Source organism: Manis pentadactyla, chromosome 14, assembly GCF_030020395.1.
Source record: "Manis pentadactyla isolate mManPen7 chromosome 14, mManPen7.hap1, whole genome shotgun sequence".
Classification (NCBI taxonomy): Eukaryota; Metazoa; Chordata; class Mammalia; order Pholidota; family Manidae; genus Manis; species Manis pentadactyla.
Window position 1 is genome coordinate 4,355,145 of NC_080032.1, and position 18,853 is coordinate 4,373,997.

At 52.7% G+C, this 18,853-nt stretch overlaps 2 protein-coding genes across 3 annotated transcripts; both read left to right on the top strand.

The window, feature by feature from the left end:
- Window positions 1–566: 566 nt before the first annotated feature.
- On the top strand, window positions 567–2,633 carry SDF2L1 (stromal cell derived factor 2 like 1). Its single transcript, XM_057491743.1, has 3 exons — window positions 567–803; window positions 1,177–1,373; window positions 2,230–2,633. The coding sequence occupies exons 1-3, from the start codon at window positions 617–619 to the stop codon at window positions 2,509–2,511; spliced, it is 666 nt and encodes a 221-aa protein (XP_057347726.1). The 5' UTR covers window positions 567–616; the 3' UTR covers window positions 2,512–2,633.
- Window positions 2,634–8,580: 5,947 nt separating this feature from the next.
- LOC130680701 (uncharacterized) lies at window positions 8,581–17,822 on the top strand. Of its 2 annotated transcripts, XM_057491852.1 has the most exons (7): window positions 8,581–8,992; window positions 9,153–9,404; window positions 9,617–9,740; window positions 11,244–11,434; window positions 12,027–12,097; window positions 12,357–12,461; window positions 17,486–17,820. In XM_057491852.1, the coding sequence occupies exons 2-7, from the start codon at window positions 9,183–9,185 to the stop codon at window positions 17,658–17,660; spliced, it is 888 nt and encodes a 295-aa protein (XP_057347835.1). In that variant the 5' UTR covers window positions 8,581–8,992; window positions 9,153–9,182; the 3' UTR covers window positions 17,661–17,820. The 2 variants fall into 2 exon arrangements, with proteins under 2 accessions (XP_057347835.1, XP_057347836.1); XM_057491853.1 differs by lacking the exon at window positions 8,581–8,992 and having other exon boundaries at window positions 9,008–9,404; window positions 17,486–17,822.
- The last annotated feature ends 1,031 nt before the right edge of the window (window positions 17,823–18,853 follow it).

The window sequence follows — 18,853 nt, forward strand, 5'->3', positions numbered from 1 at the left end:
AGAAAAGCCAGAGTCCAGGGACTGAGATGACCCATGTAAGAGAGGGGGCCATGACTGGGTGACTGAGGATTTAATTAATTTCGGGGACCACTGACTGAAGGACCAGGTGAGAGATTACTGAGATCCGTCGACTTTGTGACCACACAAATTTAGTGGTCAAGCAACCTCAAGACCCTACAGCTGTGAACCCAGGGTACCAGGGAGTGACCATGATTGAGAGCCCAGAGATCTGGCATCAAGGGGCTTCGTGAACCTGTGCCTGCTGGGTCTTTGGATCCTGAGCCAGGTGTCCAGGGGCCCAACAGCCCCAGGGTGGCACACCCTCACCAGCAGCCTCCCCTGGCGGCTCTTACGTCACTTGGCGCAGCATCAGCTTTCTCTTGGCACTCATTGGTGAGTCTTCGGAAGCGTGGACCAATCAAAACCCTCTTCGTGTCTCCAGCCCCTCCCGTCCTCTGCTCTTGAAAGCTGAGGGCGGGTCCCTTCTAGGCCGGCCCAATGGAGCGCCGTAAGGGCCGGCGATTGGCTGCCGCGACGGGCTCTGCTAAACCGGATTGGCCGGTGGCGGAGACGGAAACTGCCCCTGCACCTGAGCTGCCGGAGCCCTGCCGGGGCGATGTGGAGCGCGGTCTGTGGTCGAGCTGCTGGACTGGCGCAGCTGGGACTGCTGTTGGCGCTCTTGGCGGCGGGCAGCCGTGCCGCCAAGCCCGGCGTGGAGCTCGTGACCTGCGGGTCGGTGCTGAAGCTGTTCAACACGCAGCACAGGGTGCGGCTGCACTCGCACGACATCAAATACGGATCTGGTGCGCGGGGCGGTGGACTGGAGCACCTCCAGAGGGCGGGACCCGGGGCAGGGAGTTTGAAGGCGGGGTGGTCGTGGGGGATCTTCGGGCCAGGAATGTGGGAATCATCAGGGAGCCGGGCTGGGGGACTGGAGTTGTTGGGGGATCGAGGGGGACAAGGACCGGCGGTTTGAGGGAATCGTTGGGAGATCGGGGCGAGGAGGGTAGTCCGGGAGTGGAGAGGCAAGGAGCCTTTAGCCGGGGGCTAGGGGGGCTGGAGGTGAGTCGTTTGGGTCCCAGGGTCGAGGTTGTCTGGGAAACTTTATGGCGTCCGGCTAAGGGTGGGGAGTTCCGGGATTGAGCTAGACCCCGGGGTGGGGGTGTCGCCCCTCAGGAAGCGGCCAACAGTCGGTGACAGGCGTGCAGTCATCTGACGACGCCAATAGCTACTGGCGGATCCGCGGCGGTTCGGAGAGCGGGTGCCCGCGCGGGTCCCCCGTGCGCTGCGGGCAGGCGGTGCGGCTGACGCACGTGCTCACCGGCAAGAACCTGCACACGCACCACTTCCCGTCGCCGCTGTCCAGCAACCAGGTGAGCCCCCTTACCAGCCCCAGGAGAGGCTCCTGGTGTGTGGACGAGGGGCCGGGGACAGAGCCTCAGCCCTTCCTCTCGCCTGCTCTAAGCCTCAGCCTGCTCTGTGAAATTGGAATTTCAGTTCAGAAGTGCTTACTGGGCGCCCCTTCTTGGGACACAGGGTGACTTGGTTGGGGTCCCGCGCCTAGGAACTCTTGGCCCGGAACAGAGACAGAGAAGAGAGACCTGGCTGAACAGTTTCTCTTCTGGGGGCCAGCTGGACACCGGAGAGGGATCTGCGCGGCCTTTGGTGTGGGGAGTGGGGAATTCCAGTGGAGAGGAGGGACTCAGGCTGGGTATGGAGGGATGAGTAGGAGTCCTCCAGGCCACCGAGGGGAGACAGGGGGCTGGGGAAGAGCTTGTGCTTGGAGTTCACTGGAACTGGGTGGGGGCGGGGGGAGCTGGTGAGGGAGGGTGTGGGGTGGTGCTTTTGGGGAGTTCTCAGAAGAAAAATTATGAGATAGAGACCTTGACTGTCAGCCTGAGGGGTTGACCTTTATGCGGAGTGAGGGTCAGAGGGGTTAGGACGGGAAATGTGGAGGAGAGAGGAGGAGGCCTTAGCTCTGTGGGGGCCAGTGGTTATCTCCCAGAGAGATGAGGTGAGGCATGCGCGTTAGAAGAATCCTTGTTGGGGAGGGCCTGCTGGGTGTCTGGGGTGGGGGTAGTGGTGGTCCATTTTGCAGCTGTGGAAGCAGAGGCTCAAGGAAAGACCCAAGGCCCAGTATCCTGAGTGTGAGTGCTTCTGCCAAGCAAGTGACCTTAGGGGACTCAGTGTGCCCTCTGTGGTGACCGTTCTCCACCTCCTCACCCCTAGGAGGTTAGTGCCTTTGGGGAAGACGGTGAGGGTGACGACCTGGACCTGTGGACAGTGCGCTGCTCAGGGCAGCACTGGGCAAGGGAGGCTGCTGTGCGCTTCCAGCACGTGGGCACCTCTGTGTTCCTGTCGATTACGGGAGAGCAGTATGGAAGCCCCATTCGTGGGCAACATGAGGTGCATGGCATGCCCAGCGCCAACATGCACAATACATGGAAGGCCATGGAAGGCATCTTCATCAAGCCCAGCATGGATCCCTCTGCAGGTCATGATGAACTCTGAGCACCTGGGTGGGTGGATGGAGGTCAGCAGGGTGTGGGGCATCTGCTGGGCTACTCTTGGTGGAGACTTTGGTTTGTAGGGGTTCTCAAGTACCTTTGTGATTAAAGAATGTTGGTCTGTGATTGTGTTTTACTGTGAGTCTGGGGGTTCACAGCCCTCCATGGGCTGTGTTTACCATGGCCCAGTTTACCATCTCTTCCTTGGTGCAAAACCTTTGTCTTCAGCACAACTTGACAGCTGAAACCAATCAAACCTTTTTAATGATCTTCTATGCACTCAAGCACTGCTGTGGGTGACCAGAGTCCCCTTCTCCTTTAGATAGTCTGATGGTAAGTAACCCCAGTTTTCCAGCCCAAGACTTTCATGAACCTTTCTGGTAAGGCCTGGGGCCAGGGCCAGGGCCTCAGGAGGAGTGGGAGTCCCACTCCCTGCCAGCTGGGGTGGGGCCCCCCATTCTCCTGGCACCCCTCCCCTAGCAGTTATGGCAGTCTTGACACTTGCCTTTGCTCAAGTACCAGGCCAGGATACTGCCCATCTGCTGGAAGTTAGCATCACAGCTTCCCTCAGTCCTGGTGCAAATGGCACCCCACACCCACAGTCTGCCCAGGCATGTGGCATCTCGGGCCTCCATTAAAATCTTCCAAGGTCCCGAGGAGATAACAGAACTTCAAAAGATATCACAAGGGAGAAGGTAACCGCTGGGAACTGCTACCTGCAGAGATCTGGGAAGGCTTCCTGGATGAAGGGGAACAATTTGGGTGGCAAATCATTGCAACTTCAAAGCAGGAACAAGAAAAAAGAGGGCCCTAATCAGAGAAGGTAGGTTAATTTTGCTGGTGTGTGGGTGACCTCTAGAGGTTATAATGGAGACTACAGGCTGCGTGGACTTGCTAACTTGGCCCAGGTGGGGCCACTTTCCTGAATAAGGATAAGCCCAAGAAGAAGCTGGAGGTAGCAAATGGTTGGAAGGGTCTTGGAGAAGTGTGGGCAGAGCACCTTACATTTTAGAAGTCAATTTACCTTATTGGGGTGGGTGAAAGCTCTAGCAGATTGTGACACCTGAGGGGAGAAGAACTGTGTGCAGGCCCTGGGTCCTTAACCTCCCACCCTCTCCCCCATGAGCTCCTGCTCTGCTCAAACATTGATCCCTCCACTGACAAACCTCTTAAGCATTGTCTGTAAGTCTACACTCCTCTCCCATCACTCACATGACCTGAGACAGGGTTGGAATGCCAGTCGATTATTGGAAGGCAATCCCAGAAAACACTGAGCCAGAGGAATGAGACCATGGTGGGAGAAGGCAGACAACCGGTGGAGTTTGCATTACTGAGCAAGTTCCTGTGGGCTTCTGGAGCCTAATCCCGCTGGGGAGCTCTGGGACCTAGGGTAGAGCATGCATGGAAGCTATCGCAACCACGGGCGAAGGAGATGGGGGTACTTATCCAACCAAAGTATCTTCATCGACTGAGGGCTGCTGGGAAGGTAGGAGCATCATTCTGCAGCCCTTGCCCTGTATTCTGGGAAGTGTCCTGAGGGCTACAGCCAGAATAAAGCCCTCAGGCAGAGCCACAGTACTTAAAGGGAGCATCCTCCGTGGAGGTGAGTGCTCTGGGATGTGGGCAGGGCACCAGCAGTGTGGGCCACACTCTGCATATCCAAGAGGCACTCCTCTGGTCCACCCATGGCTGCAAGAGTCCACTTCCCTCTATTACCTCCCTACTACCACACACATCTAAGTGAGGAGTGTTAATTTAGAGCATAAACAGACAGGGCAAGCATGTAAGAGTCCTTAGGAAACCAAGGCAGAAGCTGTGGGAGCAGGTAAGACGGCTCCAGGCAGAATGCAGGACAAGACCAAAACTTAAAACTACAGTGGCAGCAGAGCTCTCATTTACTGAACATTAAGTACTGGGCACTGGGCCAGCATTTACACAGCATCTCATTTGCTCCTGGTTATCGTCTTAATTTTACAAAAGAGGTTCGTGAAGATTCAAATCCATGTTTGCCTGTCTCAAAAACATTTGCTCTCAGCCCTTGGACTAAGAGGAAGAAACAGGAGGGGGGCCAGATGTACAGTAGCCTAAACATACAACAAACACACCCAACTATGTGAGGGCCAGGTGGTCTGTATCCTGCCCGGCTGTCAGCTGAGGGCAGGCACTTAGTGAATGCTTATCCACAAAATGGATCGCAGTCACAGAGGAACCCAAGCCAACATCCCTTCGTTGCACTTCGCACAGATCCACAAGGCTCCATGGGCTCAAGGGCACGTTCTCTGCAGCCCAGGCCTACCCGGGAGGCTTCGGGCAAATCCCACTTGGGTCAAGCCGGACAATGAAATGGAGTTTGGTAGGGAGGAGGGCTACCCCGTCCAGAAAGCACACAACGGCCGAACATCCCGTTTGGGAGAGGCTCAGGGAGAGAAGTCAGCACACAAAACGAGGCAACTTGCAGCCCTGCTCCACGGTGGGCTTGACAGCCCCCCTCTCCTGTGCGATCAGCCTCGCTGCCGGCGCCAACCACGGGGCTTCCTAGAGCTCTTCCCAGCACGCTGGAAAACTCGCGGAGGCTGGAGCTGTGAAAAGGCGGGCAAAGTTCCTTTTGATAAGTTATGAATGGGGAGAAAGTGTTTGTAGAACTCATTGTTAAAACCACGGGGCAGAAGACTAGGCGCGCGTCAGGCCAATAGGAACCCGAAGGCTATTTTGAAATCTTTTTTGTCTCAGCCAATAGGCACGAGGGAGGCGAAGCTCCGCGCCGGCGCTGGCCAATGAGCGCGGCGTTATGCTAAGGAGGCGGTGGCCGAGCCGCGCCGACTGTCAGCGGGTTAAAGATGGAGCCGGCGGGAGAGAGGGCGCCATGAGGTGCGGGGTCGTCCTGGTGGGGACGATAGGGGCGAATGACCTACAGGACTGATCTCCCGCTAAGCCTCCGCGTCCTGCGCTGGTTCGGGGCTCAAGGGGTGTCCTGTCGCGTGAGTAGCAGGGTCCCAGATGGGGGGCGCGGGCGGGCGGCCCCACCCCACGGGACTGTGTGGAGGGGCGCAGCCCGGAGCCCGGGCGCCCTCTCCGGGCAGGGGACTCCAGAAGGGCGGGAGGCCTCCCCCGTTCCTCTGCTCCTCGCTGGACCACCGAGCACAGAATCTTTTAGGACAGAACGCGGAGCCCAAGTTGCGGTCCAGGGGCCAGGGAAGGGGCCTGAGCCACCACGCGGGCGTCGTCTGGAGTGGGGCCACCCTTCTTCTCCCGGACCCCGAGGGCCGGGTGAGGGCACAGGGTCGTGGGGCTGTACCCACTCCCACCCGGGGCGCGAGTGGGCTTCGGACTGAGGTGGAACGCGGGGCCTTCTCCTTTGTGTGGGCGCCTCCTCCCCTGTCTGTTCCTGCTTTGGGGTGGGAGCTACTCCTCAGTCTGGGGTCTCGCCCCCACCGCAGTCTGGAGCTTGCTGAGGAAGGTCCGGGTGCCCTGCGGTCCTGAAGACCCTGAGGACTGCAGCCCTGCTGAAATCCTCCTCCACACCCTGATGCCCAGGACTGGGCCTCTAGCCCCACCCACCCACGGTTGAGCTTCCCGCCTTGCGTGTATTAGGGGTGGGGGTGGGGTTCACCCTCCCCCTGCTGGCTGCAGGTGCTCTGACTAGGTTGCACTACTGTGCTCTGAGAAGCAGTGCAATGATATTGTCAAAGCATCTGGAACCAGCCTTGGGGACCCCCTCCCCCACACCTTCCTCTCCTTGCCAGGCCAAGCAGGCCCTCTGGGCCTGCAGGCCTCCCCCACTTGCCCAGCTCACTCCCTTCTCCATGGAAACTTGAGATCTGCCCAGGCCTGGGCCTCTGAGGTCAGAGGGCACCCTTCCTCCAGACACAGGCCCCACCCCAGTGCGCCTGCATTCCACGTCTCAGAACCCTATGGACCACCAGGAGAGGCACTGGAAGGCCTGCCTGACACTCTTTCCCTGTTGCACTACTGTGGGCTGCTGGGAAGCAGTGCAATGATGAAAGGGCATCGGTCAGGCCTAGCCCACCCACAGTGCCTGGGGGAGGTAGTTTTGCTGCCTTACACTTCCCAGCAGTTAAGTGCAGGTGCAGAGCTGGGCTGGATCCTCCATTAGAGCATTAGGTGAATGCAGGCTGGGGCAATCATCCCACAAGCTCTCCATCTGGTTCTTGGCTGGATACGTGCAGGCACAGAGGCTCTGGATTCAGAAAAGCTCTGGTTTGAGCGTATCTTTCCACACCAGTTCCCATGGTAAGACTGGGGACTCCAGGTTTGGTCTGGGCTTTGTAGAGAAATAGAGACCCGTTGTTTTCCATGGACGATCTGCCAGGGCCTGCTCAGGCCCAGCTCATCCTTGACCTGGAGGCAAAAAGGGCTCAGCCCTTCTTGAAGACATGCAGGAGGGCCAGATTCTGGAGATAATGTTCTTTTGGGTTCTCAGCAGGAGTAGCACTATCTGGGGTGGGTAGGTGGACTTGGGATATGAAGCCTGCAGTTGATGCCCACCAACCATGCCAGCTTGTTTTCTCACAGGGAGATATGCTGTCCTGAGCCTGCAGGAGGGACTGTGAGGTGCCTGGCATGCCCATCATCGTAGCTGCAACTAGGGGGATTGGAGCTGAACTGCCAAGGAACCTGGTCCCACAGGTGTGCTCGCAGGGCCATCTGTACGATCAGGGCCTGATTCAATGCAAAAGGTTTTTATGTGCCTGGTGACAATCATTCAAGTCTGTCTCCTTAAAAGGAGGACCAGATCTCCACATAGATAGTTGGAAGTATCCCTCACCCCTGGCTGAGTACATCAATATACCAGCTTCACTCCTACCCTGGAGGTAGAAGTCCCGGCTCCCAGTAGGAAGGATGAGGGGTAATGACACATATTCCTCTCCTCCCAAGCCTGGCCCCTTCAATAGGGTTTCTCCATCCCAAGGCCACTAACTTAGGCCTATCCTCCCTTTCCCTTGGTTCAGGTGCCATGGTTAGAGGTGGCCACCCTTTCTCCTGTGCAAATTCTATACCCTGTAAACTCAGGGCTCTGCTCAAAGGTTCCCTCTGGGAAGCCTTTCCTGGGCTCTGCAACATCCAGTGTCCTTCTAGCAGAGCTTGTTAGAGCTAAATTCTCTCCTTGTGGCTGAGGTCCCCATTGGACCAGAAGTTTCTGAGGCTAGGATCAGGCCATTTTTTATTTCTTTTGCCAGTGCCTGGCACAAAGGAAGGGCCCAATACACTTTTTAGAAATGCAAATAAATGTCTAAAGTATGAAATATTATTAGCAAAACATGATGGGGGGGGAATTAATCAGGGGTCTGCTTGACCTTTCAGAAGATGCTTATCCTGTTTATAAAAAGGAACATACAGTAAATTTTAGAGTGAAATCTCATTTTGTAAGTCACAGGAGTCAGGAAGCATAAGGGAGATTTGAACCCAGGTGTATCCAAGTTGGCCTGCACCCCTGGGCAAATACACAGGCTGGACCTGCTCCCTCCTTGGTTATCTCCAACTCGCTCTCTGACCTCAGAGCAGGAGGAAGTGAGTGCCACCGCCTGTGGCAGGGAGAGCTGAGGCTGGGGGCTGGTGGTTTGGCAGTGGGAGGTGAAAACTTTCAGATTTCTCAGGTACCCTGTACATCTCAGGGCTGATGGGGGCGTGTGGATGGGCAGGGAGGAAGCAGTCGAAGGTGCACCCCCCTCACTAGTGGCTGGGATGGGTGGTGGTGTCAGCACTGACCGAGTCGGAGAGGGAAAAGAGAAGCAGGTTTCTGCTTCGTAAGTGAGCAGCTGTGTGCCATTCTGGATGTGCTCGGCATGAGATGTCTGAAATACACCCAATGAACACTTGGATGTGGATTTGGAGCTCAAGGGAGGTCTGAACCTGAGACACAGGGTCGGGTCAGGAAAGTCAGCTCTGGGCTGGGACCAAGAATTGGGTAAGATCGTCCAAGATGGTATGGCGAAGACCGGACCTTCTGAAACGCGTAAGGAGCAGCCGGAATGGTGGTGAAGAGGCAACCTCAAGTACAAGGCAAAGCGGTTGTGAATGGGAGGAGAAAGGATAGAAGGTGGAGAGGGGTGGGTTTGATGCTGGGGAGGAAGAGGGTGAAGAGTCCGGGGCTAGAGGAATTAGGCGCAGAGTAAATCCTTCGGGCAATGTCTGCAGACAGGAAGAGGGGGAGCAGCTGGGACGGAGAGGGGGCTGGAGGTCGGCCTAGTGGTGACGGCCTTAAAAGGCTGGAAAAGTCAGATGCTGACTAGTTCTTGGCGTGGCCCTCATCAAAGCCCTGCTGTATCCCATTGGGACGGGCCTCCACTGCGCAGAACTGTGTTCGTCTCGTCGAAGGCGCGAGAGCGCATGCCCAGAGCGGCGGGCATTGTCACGTGCGCCGGTCTCGCGGCCTCTGGCTCCAGCCGGCGAGCTCGGGGGTTCGCGAGCGCCGGGGCCGCGGCGGCTGGAGCAGAGGGAGCAACGGCGGCTGTGGAAGAGAGCCGGTGCGTCCCCGCGGTCGCCTCCCCATCGGGTCGCTGCCACCCACGGTGACCCGAGCCCTGGCCTGCGAGAGTGGCCCTTCTTCCCCGGCCCGGGGCGGGAGGGGGGCGCCGAGCCCCGAGCCTCTCGGCGGCCCAGCCCCGACGGCCGCTCCACCCCCAGGCACCCGGGACCGCCCGTCACCCCTCCGAGATGGAGGTCCTGGACGAGTTCGACGGCGAGTTCCCCCAGAGCGTGACCTTCTGCCAGCTCATCTCCGAAGACGACTTCGAGTGGCAGGCGGTGACCTACACGGAGCGCGCGCTGCGCCGCCTCTTCCGCAGCCTCGACAGCAACCCCACGCTGGCCGAGAGGGTGGTGCGCCGGAGCAAACAGGCCGAGCGCGAGCGGCGCGGGCTCCTCTCCTTCCTCTGGGTGCGGCCGGCCGGCGGGCTGCGGACTGACCTCCAGGGCGGAGCTCCGAGGAGAGGGGATTGCGGTTGGGTTGGGGGGCGGTCGGCGAGCCGAGCCTGAGCTGCAGGGTAGGGTGCCCCAGAAGACCGCGGCGGCGCGGCCTGGGGAGAGCAGCGGGCAGGCGTCTCATGCAGCGGCTTCCCTCTGCTCCTCCTCGCCCGCTGTTGTCGCAGGCGAAGTTCGTCTGTGCCGTCCAGGGGGAGCTGAACTGTTGCAACACCGTGGGCGCCCTGGAGATGCGGCAGCGCCTGGAACAGCTGAAGGAGCGCATCCACCGCGTGCACCTCTACTCACAGGGTGAGGCCCCGCCTCTGCCAGGCCCCAGGAATCCAGCAAGCTCGACCCAGGACGCCTTGTCCCCGGTCCTGTGCTTGGCACTTGTTTTGTTAAATTTTGAAGACTTATTAAAGTCTTCATTTTTGAAAACAACAGAACTAGCGAATCAACACTCCAGCCCGGTCACCCAAAGTTGGTTGTTCTCCCCATCTTGCCACGTGTTTCGCTTTTGAGAGTTCCCTGACATTTGGCTGATCCTTCGTCCTCCCTGGGTCGTTACACACTTGGTCTGTTGTCAGGACCCAGCAAGGCCCACACCTTGGTTTAGGTGTCAGACCTCTTAGGTTCCTTTTCCCTGTTGTGACGATATAATTTGTGTCCACCTTGGGACACTTGTGAGAGTGAAATGGAAAGGGGCCACGTTACTGACCACATGGAGGACAAATGAGGGCCCGAGGCCACATCTGTTGAAGTCCCCTTTGAGATGGGATGCCCTCCCTTTTTTCCCCACCAACTCATGAACCTGAAAAACTGTTGTCTTTTGTGGTATCCCACTTTATGAATTCATATCTGTTGTCATGGTCCCCTGGTGGTGGTCATTTTGATCCTCCTCTGCCTGTATTTCTTGGACAGTCGCTCTAAAGCCTTGATTAGATTCGGGTTTCGTTCTTTTCATGTGCGTATGTTCAGTGATACACTCCATTGGTGGTGGGGCTTTGTTCTGTATGACCTCGGGGGGCCCTCTTTGCCTGGGGGATTCCACTTGAGCTCAGATCTGGGTTGCTCCTGGGGCCGGCCCTCAGCCTCCAGGCCAGTGTTCCCAGGCAGTGGTGGTGACTGTCATTCTGGATGAGCCATTCTGGTGGGCTGTGTGAGGAGTTTGCTGGTGATTTCCAACTCTGAACAGAAATAGCCAGACTTGTTGATTGCAGGAGGAAGAGCCAATGGGGAGAGATAGGAGGGAGTGAACCCCCAAAGCTTACCTCCCTGAGCCCACCTCTGCGAGACCTCCTCCATGTGGGTTTCTCACAGAGGAAGGGCCATTTGCCCACCCCCAGGCGGCCCTGGTCTGGGTGTAGTCAGTAGGCTCACTGTCCAGGGCCTGGATACCCCTGAGGTTGCTGGCAGGCTCAGCCTTCCAAGATGTGTGGGGCTGGCTGGCAGACCGACCTGCCTGGGCCCCGCCCCGCCCTCAGGCGTGACACTCCAGCACTGCCTGCGAAATTCCGCCCTTGGAGTTAGATGGCAGGGGATGGGTCCTGCGTGTGCCTCCTATGGTTGGAGCTTCCAGTTCCACGTGTAAGATAGAGACAAAGGCCGCCTTTCCCCGAGGGGTAGTTCTGGGTTTGGTAAGATGGTGTATGTTGGCTCCTGTCAACAGTGGCTCTAGGTGTTGTTCCACGATGCCCTTTGGCGGGGCCCTTGGTGGAGGGACTGTGTGGAGCCCCTGCACCGCTGTGTTTGGCCCCCGTTCTGCCCTGTTCTGGCTGCAGGGTAGGCACTCACTAGCACTTTTGGTCATAGGTGCCAAGAAGAAGAGAAGGAAGCCAGAACCCATCCTTTTGCGGGACCAACCCACCTCTGCGTGCCTGCCATCAGCTCTGCCGGCACCTCCATCGTTGCCACCAACTGCCACCATCATGGCTGCCCCGGTGGCCCCTGTGTACACTATGCCCAGAGTCTTTGGCCCCTTCCCTGTGCTGCCCAGCGAGTCGGTCAGTGGGTGCATCCTCACCCCCCTGTTCAGAAGCACCCTGGGGGCTCTTCTGCGCCCACAGCAGTGGCTCTCAGAACTTTGTATATAAGCAGCAGAACCTTCTGTGCACACAGTTGGGTGGAGCGGCAATGGCTGAAGCAGACCGAAGGGGGGCTGCTCTGGTTGAATGGTGGGGTGTGGTTGAAGGCGTGGAGCTCCACCTGCTTGGCCTCAGCTGGGCAGGGCAGTCCCAAGTGCTCTGGCAGAATCCTCCCAGAGGACAGGTGGAGGACCACGTCTGCAGCCCCACGCCTGCCTCTCCCCGTGGGCCATGGTGCACTCCCTGCCGCCCTCTGAGTGCCTCTTCAGTGCCTTTCTAAGTCCTGCCTCTCCTGGCTCCTGCGTCACCTGCACTCTCACCGCAGGCAGCCCTCCAGCCCCCAGCCCCTCCTGTCTCCCTAATGCCGAGCTAAGGGTGGGCACCAGCGATGAGCCTGAGATAACTTGTTGAATGAATGACATTCAGGTGGTTGTCATAGTCCTTGTATAAGGTGTTTCTCTTCACAGCGAGGCCCCCAAGCTTGTCCTAAGATTTCCTTTGTTTCCTGCAGGTGGAAAACAGAGAAGTTTCAAGGTCTACAGTGAAATTAAACTGGACTAGCCTGTCATCAAACCCAAAGAGGTGGAAGGAATTTATTCTGGGCTCATGGCAAATGAGAAATTTTGAAGAGGATTTTGTGAGCATGTTGTGGGCCAAGCTTGTTTGCCATTTCTCCCTACTTCTTAGTTAATTCTGAGTGTGGTTATTCTTATTTTCAGGGGAGGAGTCCAGGCTCCGAGGTCTGCTCTATGTAGGGGAGTCCTTATGCCCACATCATAGAAGTGCACCCCGAGGCTAGGGAGGGCCTGCCTGACATCCTCCTCTCTGCCCTGTCTTGTAGCCACATAGTAGATCTGACCCCTGTGGTCCTCAACCCTGGACGCGTCCATTTCTCGTACCTGGCTGGGAACAGTCCAGACAAGCTCCATGGCCCTGACTTCCCCTGGTAAGTGTGCCTCTGAGCCTCCCTGGGGCCAAACACTGCCCCGGCATGGCCCCAGCCCAGCCTCTGACTGGCATCATGGCAGTGTGTATGGCAGCTGGAAAAATGTCCCATATGACGGTCCTTTCCACTTCCAGGAAGGTCTGTAATGGAATCGAGGCTGCAGGAAAAATTGTTCCCCCTCCTAATATTGGTAATGGTAAGAAATCAGAAACGAGAAACTCAAGAGGCCTACGAGAAAGGGCGCAGTTCTGTCACAGTGGGCAGTCCTGTGGTTTATACACATGCCTGTTTTGCAAAGGAGGGACTACTGAACAGGCTTTTTTCTTTTTTATCATTTGTTTTTTCCACTCATGGTGTTGTTAAGTACTCAGTAATGTCAGTGAGTGTTATTCCAAAGTGTAATTTAGACTACCAACTTCACTGCATCAGATGACTTAAAAAAAAAAAAAACTTTTAGAGGGATTGTAGATGCACAGGAAAAATGGAGCAGAAAGTACTGAGAGGTCCAGTGTATTGCCTGCCCCTGTGCAGACACAGCCTCCCCCACTAGCAGCCTCTCCCACCAGAGTGGTTTGTTACAATTGCTGAACCTATCCAGACACATCATAATCACCCAGTCCCAGTTTACGTTAGGGCTCCCTGTTGGGGTGCACATTCTTTGGGTTTGGACAGAGGTCTGAGGACAAGTACCCACCATTATCATGTCATACAGAGTAGCTTCACTGCCCTAACAGTCCTTTGTGCTTTAGTTATTCGTCCTCCCTCCCCTAACCTCTAACTACTGTTGACCTTTTTACTGTTTCCATAGTTTTGCCTTTTCCAGGCTGTCATACAGTTGGAACCCTACTGTAGCTTTTTCAGAGTGGCTTATTTGACTTAGGTTCCTCCATGTCTTTCCATGGCTTAATAGTTCATTTCTTTTTAGCACTGATAATATTCCATTTTCTGGATGTACATTTTATGTATTCACCTACTGAAGGACATCACGGTTGCTTCCGACTTTTGACAATGATGAACGAAGCTGCTATAAACATCTGTATGCATGTTTTTATGTGGATATAGTTTTCAGCTCCTCTGGGTAAATGCCAGGGAGCGTGATTGCTGGATCATATGGTGATAATAGATTTGGTTTTGTAAGAGACCACCAAACTGTCTTCCAAAGCTGCTGTGCTGTTCTGCATTCTCACCAGCAATGAATGAGAGTTCATGTGACTTCTTATGTAAGAAATTCATATAGTTCTGTAAAGATGATTCTAAATTCCCAGTTGATAGAAAGTTTACCCAAGAAGACACCCAAAGAGAAAGCACACCTTTAAAAATGTTTTTGGCTCCCTTAGTAATGAAAGACTTACACATGAAGGGTGCTAGGATGTATGTTATAAGCTTATCAAAAAACCCAAAGTAAAGAGAATGCTGTGCTATCAAGGCTTTAGGAAGAGACTCATTTTTACTGTGAAAATAGAAAATGGCTTTGTCTTTTGTTTAATCCTTTACTGAGATAACTACACAGCATATCATTCATCCATTTAAAACATACACTTCAGTGGCTTTTTGCATATCTACATTTGTGCAACTATCACCACAGTCCAATTTTTGAACCTTTTTATCCCCTCAAAAGGAAGGGAGGGAAAGACAACTCGGAATGGGAGAAAATATTTGCAAATCAAGTCACCAACAGAAAAACAGCCACTCTAGAAAACAAGCATAGGACTTGAGTAGATTCATCTTCAAAGAAGACATACAAATGGCTAACGAGCACAGGAAAAGATGCCCACCACTGTAGGATCTCAGGGAAATTTAAGGAAAACCATGGTGAGTTACCGCTTCACACCTGCTAGGACGGCTGTAATAGAAAAGAGCAAGCGCTGGTGAGGATGTAGAGCCATTGGACCGTGGGTGTGTGGCTGGTGGGAATGTAAAATGGCCAGCCGCTGTGGGGAAGGGTATGGTGGGTCCTCATGCATCATAGCAAAATGTTAAGTAGAGAACTGCCCCAGCAATCCTACTCCCAGGTATCTGCCCTAAAAGACAAGTAGGTACTCAAACAGATAGTTGTATATGAACATTAATAGCACCATCATTTGCAATAGTTGTATATGAACATTAGTAACACCATCATTTGCAATAACCAGAAGGAGGAGACCAAATGTATCCAAGACAAAATGTGACCTCTTCATATAATGTAATGTTATCCAGCCATAAAAAGTGATAAAGTTCTGACACATACAACATGGATGAGCCTTGAAAACACTACCCTAAGTGAAATAAGTCCACACAAAAGGACAAATTATTGTGTGATTCTGCTTACAGGGGGCATCTAGAATAGGCAGAGCCATAGCCATAAAAGAGATTAGAGGTTGCCAGGGCTGGGGTGGCGGGGATGGGGAGGCATTGCTCAATTGGTCATTTCTGATTAGGATGATGAAAAAGTTCTGGAAATAGGTAGTGGTGATGGGCACACACCATGGTGAGTGTGTCTAATGCCTCTTAATTGTATACTTGGAAATGGTTAAAGTGGTTAATTTTATGTATGTGTTACCACCATAGAAAAAAAAAACAAACCCTCTTAAACCCAGCTCCTCCTTCTCTGGCCCTAGGCAACCATAACCTACTTTCTGTCTCTCTAGATTTGCCTGTTCTGGCCTTTCCTATATGTGGAACCATGCAATAGACTGGTGTTTGGTGTCTGGCTTCTCACACTTAACATAATGTTTGCAAGGTTCTTCCATGTTGTAGCATGCATCAGTACCGAATTTCTTGTTTCTCTAATTCCTTCTTTAAGACTTTTTCTAAAGAGCAGTTTTAGGTTCACAGCAAAATTGAGAGGAAGATGCAGAGATTTCCAATACTTGCCCTGTGTGCACACATGTGTAACATCACCCACCGGAGTGGTGCTTGTGGTAGACAATTGATGGACCTACGTTGACATCACAATTGCTTGAAGCCCATAGTTTACATCAGGGTTCCATTTGGTGTTGTACATTCTCTGTGCTGGCCTTCTTTTTATGGTTGAATAATATCTCATTGTATGGATATACCGCTTTTTTATCCATTCATGGGCATTTGATGTTTCCACTTTCTGGTTTTTGTGAATGATGCTGTTATGAACATTCTTGAAGAAGCTTTTGTGAAGACAGAGTTTTCAATTTTTGTGAGTATACTTTCAAGAGTGGAATTGCTGGGGCATGGTAACTGTGTTTAATATTTTGAAACACTGCCAGAGACACAAGTCCCTTATCAGACATATGATTTGCAAATATGTCCTCCCATCCTATGAGTTGTTTTTTAACTTTCTAGATGGTGTCCTTTGAAGCACAAAAGTTTAAGGCTTAGTCCTTTTGAAGGGCACTCTGCCAAAACATATCAGGTGCCATAGCAGTTCTCAAATTTTTGGAAACTGGCCCCAAGGAGATGATTAAGGGAAAGAAAAAGTCAATTCTGGACAAAAATGTTATGGCAGCATCAGTTAAAAAGAGAAAAGCTGGAAACAGCTTAAATGTGCAATAATGCAATGATGGAATATTGTTCAGGTGTTAAAATTATAAACATGATTATGTAGATTAATGAATTTCCCCTAAGTGGAAGCAATAGGCTATTGAATCAGATCGGAAGGAGGTAGGAAAATGACTGACTGCTGGGTGACAGAGAAGGGATTGTCAGCATATGCTTTTGTAGTGGTGTTGCAAAGCAAATTTTAGAAATAAAATGTTTAGCATAATCAGGTCCTCACAGAACAGTGGAGCCATATAGCAGGACTAGTTCATCATCCCAGCATTTCTTCTAGCTTTTCCTAGGCTATTTTTGTAGAGTTTTATATTAAGTTGTGATTCAATTAGACAATGTCTTCTTTTTCAATTTTACCTTTGTGACTTAACATCAAGGCCCTGGGGAGTTGCACACGTCCTGAGAGTCTTCTGAGCTCAAGCTTCATTGGCTGTGTTCATAAACATCTGCTGTACGTAGCGCCATCACCCACTTAACCCCACTAGGTGCTCCCGTGAACCCATAAGGGCTTTCCAGTTTCCCAGTAGTATATAGCTAATGCTGGGATTAACATCTTTATGTGTTAAGATGTTCTTGAATTTCAGATTAATTTCCTGTGGTGGAATTATAAGGGGAAAGATACAAACAGTTTTCAAAAGGACTACCATTTTTCAGATTCTAAAATAATATGCACTTACTTTAGACAATTTGAAAACTACACACAAAAGACACACCAAACCACTCTTATTCCCACTGCCAGAATAACCTCTGTTAATAGGCATTTTCCAGTGGATACACAAGTGTGTACACAGATAGTCTGTTACCTAGTTGGAAGCTTTGGAATGTGTTTCTTCCTATTCTTTAAAAATACTTTTAAATTCACCAGTAATAATGATACAAAATACTCCATTGTATTTTGCTTGTTGAACTATTTCACTAATGGGGACAATTTTTAGGCTCTTGTTGCATATTGCTTAATGAACGAGCTATGCTGTCATGGCGTCAACCAGAAATGGATTATATTTCATTGGTTTTAAAAAGTTTACAAAAGCAGAACCTACTCCATGGGAAAAAATTTCACAATACAGAAATGAATACATAAAATACAAGAGTCTCCTGCTGCTATGAGTTCCATGTGTACTCGTCCAGTGTATGCGCACACACACACATTTTTTACCTGAAGCAGGATCATAGTGCATGTACTTCTCAGCAACTTGTTTTTTTTCTACTACCATACCACTGGGGTGTCTTGTTAGGATAGACAGACCTACCTCATTCCTTAAATAGCTGCAGAATAGTCTGCTACCATGGTTCCTTTAGTTGTTCCCTGATGGATGTTCACATTGTTTCCAGGTTTTCATAATCACAGACATTGCTGCAATGCAATGAACAGCCTTGAGCAAACATCCACGGGAGAGATTCTGGAAGTAGAACTGCACTGAGAGCCATCCCACAGTTTGGGGTGTTGTCATGTGCACCTCCAGTGGCCCTGTGTGCTGGTGTCCCATGTTAGGACTATGTCTTGGCTGTCTCCTGCACAGGACCTCGGCCTGTAGTGATTGCCACAGCACCGAGGAGACGCCATCCCCTCCTGTGAAGGCCTCCGTCTTTAATCCGCCTGTCCTGCTCAAGTTCCAGCCTGTGCCCAGGCCCAAAGATGACTCAGAGAATGACGCTGGCAGCATAGAGCCCAAGCCCCACAAGAGGGACCCGTAACCTCTTCCCTCCAGACCATGGCCAGAAGAATGAATAAAGTTCCTATGGAGGCTCTTTGCTTGTGCTGGTCTCCCAAGGGGCACAGCACTACCCTTGTCAGGATCCTAGCACAGCCCCCACTGTCCAAAGCACATTGTCTAACTTAGCATAATATGGACCGAATATGGGCCCAGCAGCCCCAGGGACTCCCTGCAGTCTGAAGGGGTTGTTGGGTAGCGTAGGCCCTTTAGCCCAAGTCTGCGTACAGTAGATGGTCAGGTCAGTGCTGCTGTGGAGGCCCCTTGCTTGCACTCTAACATGGGACTTCAGGCCATGTGCACTTTGAAAGAGGAATGAGGAGAGAGCGCTGCCCTTCCCTGAAGTGACTGGCCCCTTTCACCTCACTTGACCCGCCGAGTTGCACGTCTGCTGTTTCTTCCTACACCTGGCCCCTAAACACAAGCCTTATCCGGGTGCAGGTTTAGGAACAGTGATCAGTTTCCTTCCTGGAGATGTTTCCTTTTATGACTTAGCCCCTCTGTAAGGAATTTCAAAGAGCTGTGATTCTCATTGTCACCTCACTAATGTTAGAATCAAACCTGCATGTGAGATGTGAGTCCTTACAAAATGCTTGATGACTGCTGGACACTAACAGATATTGAGTCCTTGTGTATGCCCAGCACCTGGCCTGGGACTGGAGATGATAAACCAAGCAGTTGGGGTTCTGCCCTTGAGGAGCTTACACCCCATCCTCCGGCATGGGTATTGTAGGCCAGTACATAGATCAAATTCACCCAGGATTATGAGTTGTGATAAGCCCTATGGGAGCTGAGATGGAGATGTATGGGGCAGTGGTCAGGGAAGGTCTGAGTAGGTGGTATTTAGGTTGAAACCTAGAAAGTGAGCCAGTCATAAGATGAGAGGGGGCAAGGACAACTGGCTTTGGGTGACTGTGTGGTACCGTTGAAGAGTGGAGACATCAGCTTTGACCAAACGTTGCATGTCAGATCACTGGGTACCCAACTAGATAGACTTCAGGAGTCTGGAGTGCTGGTGATTAAGTGTTGGGAGCCAAGGGAAACAAGTGACATTTAAAGACGTGAGCCTGGGTATCACCTAGTGCTTGGGTGTAGACGGTGGTCCAGTGTTTAGACTAGGGCACACGTACCTAGTGATGTAGCCAGAGAGAAGCGTCTGTCAGAAGAGATCGAAGG

What these genes read in the sequence shown, in the direction of transcription:
- SDF2L1 (XM_057491743.1), top strand. Translation starts at nt 617, where the DNA reads ATGTGGAGCGCGGTCTGTGGTCGAGCTGCTGGACTGGCGCAGCTGGGA. An exon ending in CGACATCAAATACGGATCTG is followed by an intron (nt 804 to 1,176) that starts GTGCGCGGGGCG and finishes GTCGCCCCTCAG; the next exon opens with GAAGCGGCCAACAGTCGGTG. An exon ending in CGCCGCTGTCCAGCAACCAG is followed by an intron (nt 1,374 to 2,229) that starts GTGAGCCCCCTT and finishes CCTCACCCCTAG; the next exon opens with GAGGTTAGTGCCTTTGGGGA.
- LOC130680701 (XM_057491852.1), top strand. Translation starts at nt 9,183, where the DNA reads ATGGAGGTCCTGGACGAGTTCGACGGCGAGTTCCCCCAGAGCGTGACC. An exon ending in CGTGCACCTCTACTCACAGG is followed by an intron (nt 9,741 to 11,243) that starts GTGAGGCCCCGC and finishes TTTTGGTCATAG; the next exon opens with GTGCCAAGAAGAAGAGAAGG. An exon ending in CTGTGCTGCCCAGCGAGTCG is followed by an intron (nt 11,435 to 12,026) that starts GTCAGTGGGTGC and finishes TGTTTCCTGCAG; the next exon opens with GTGGAAAACAGAGAAGTTTC.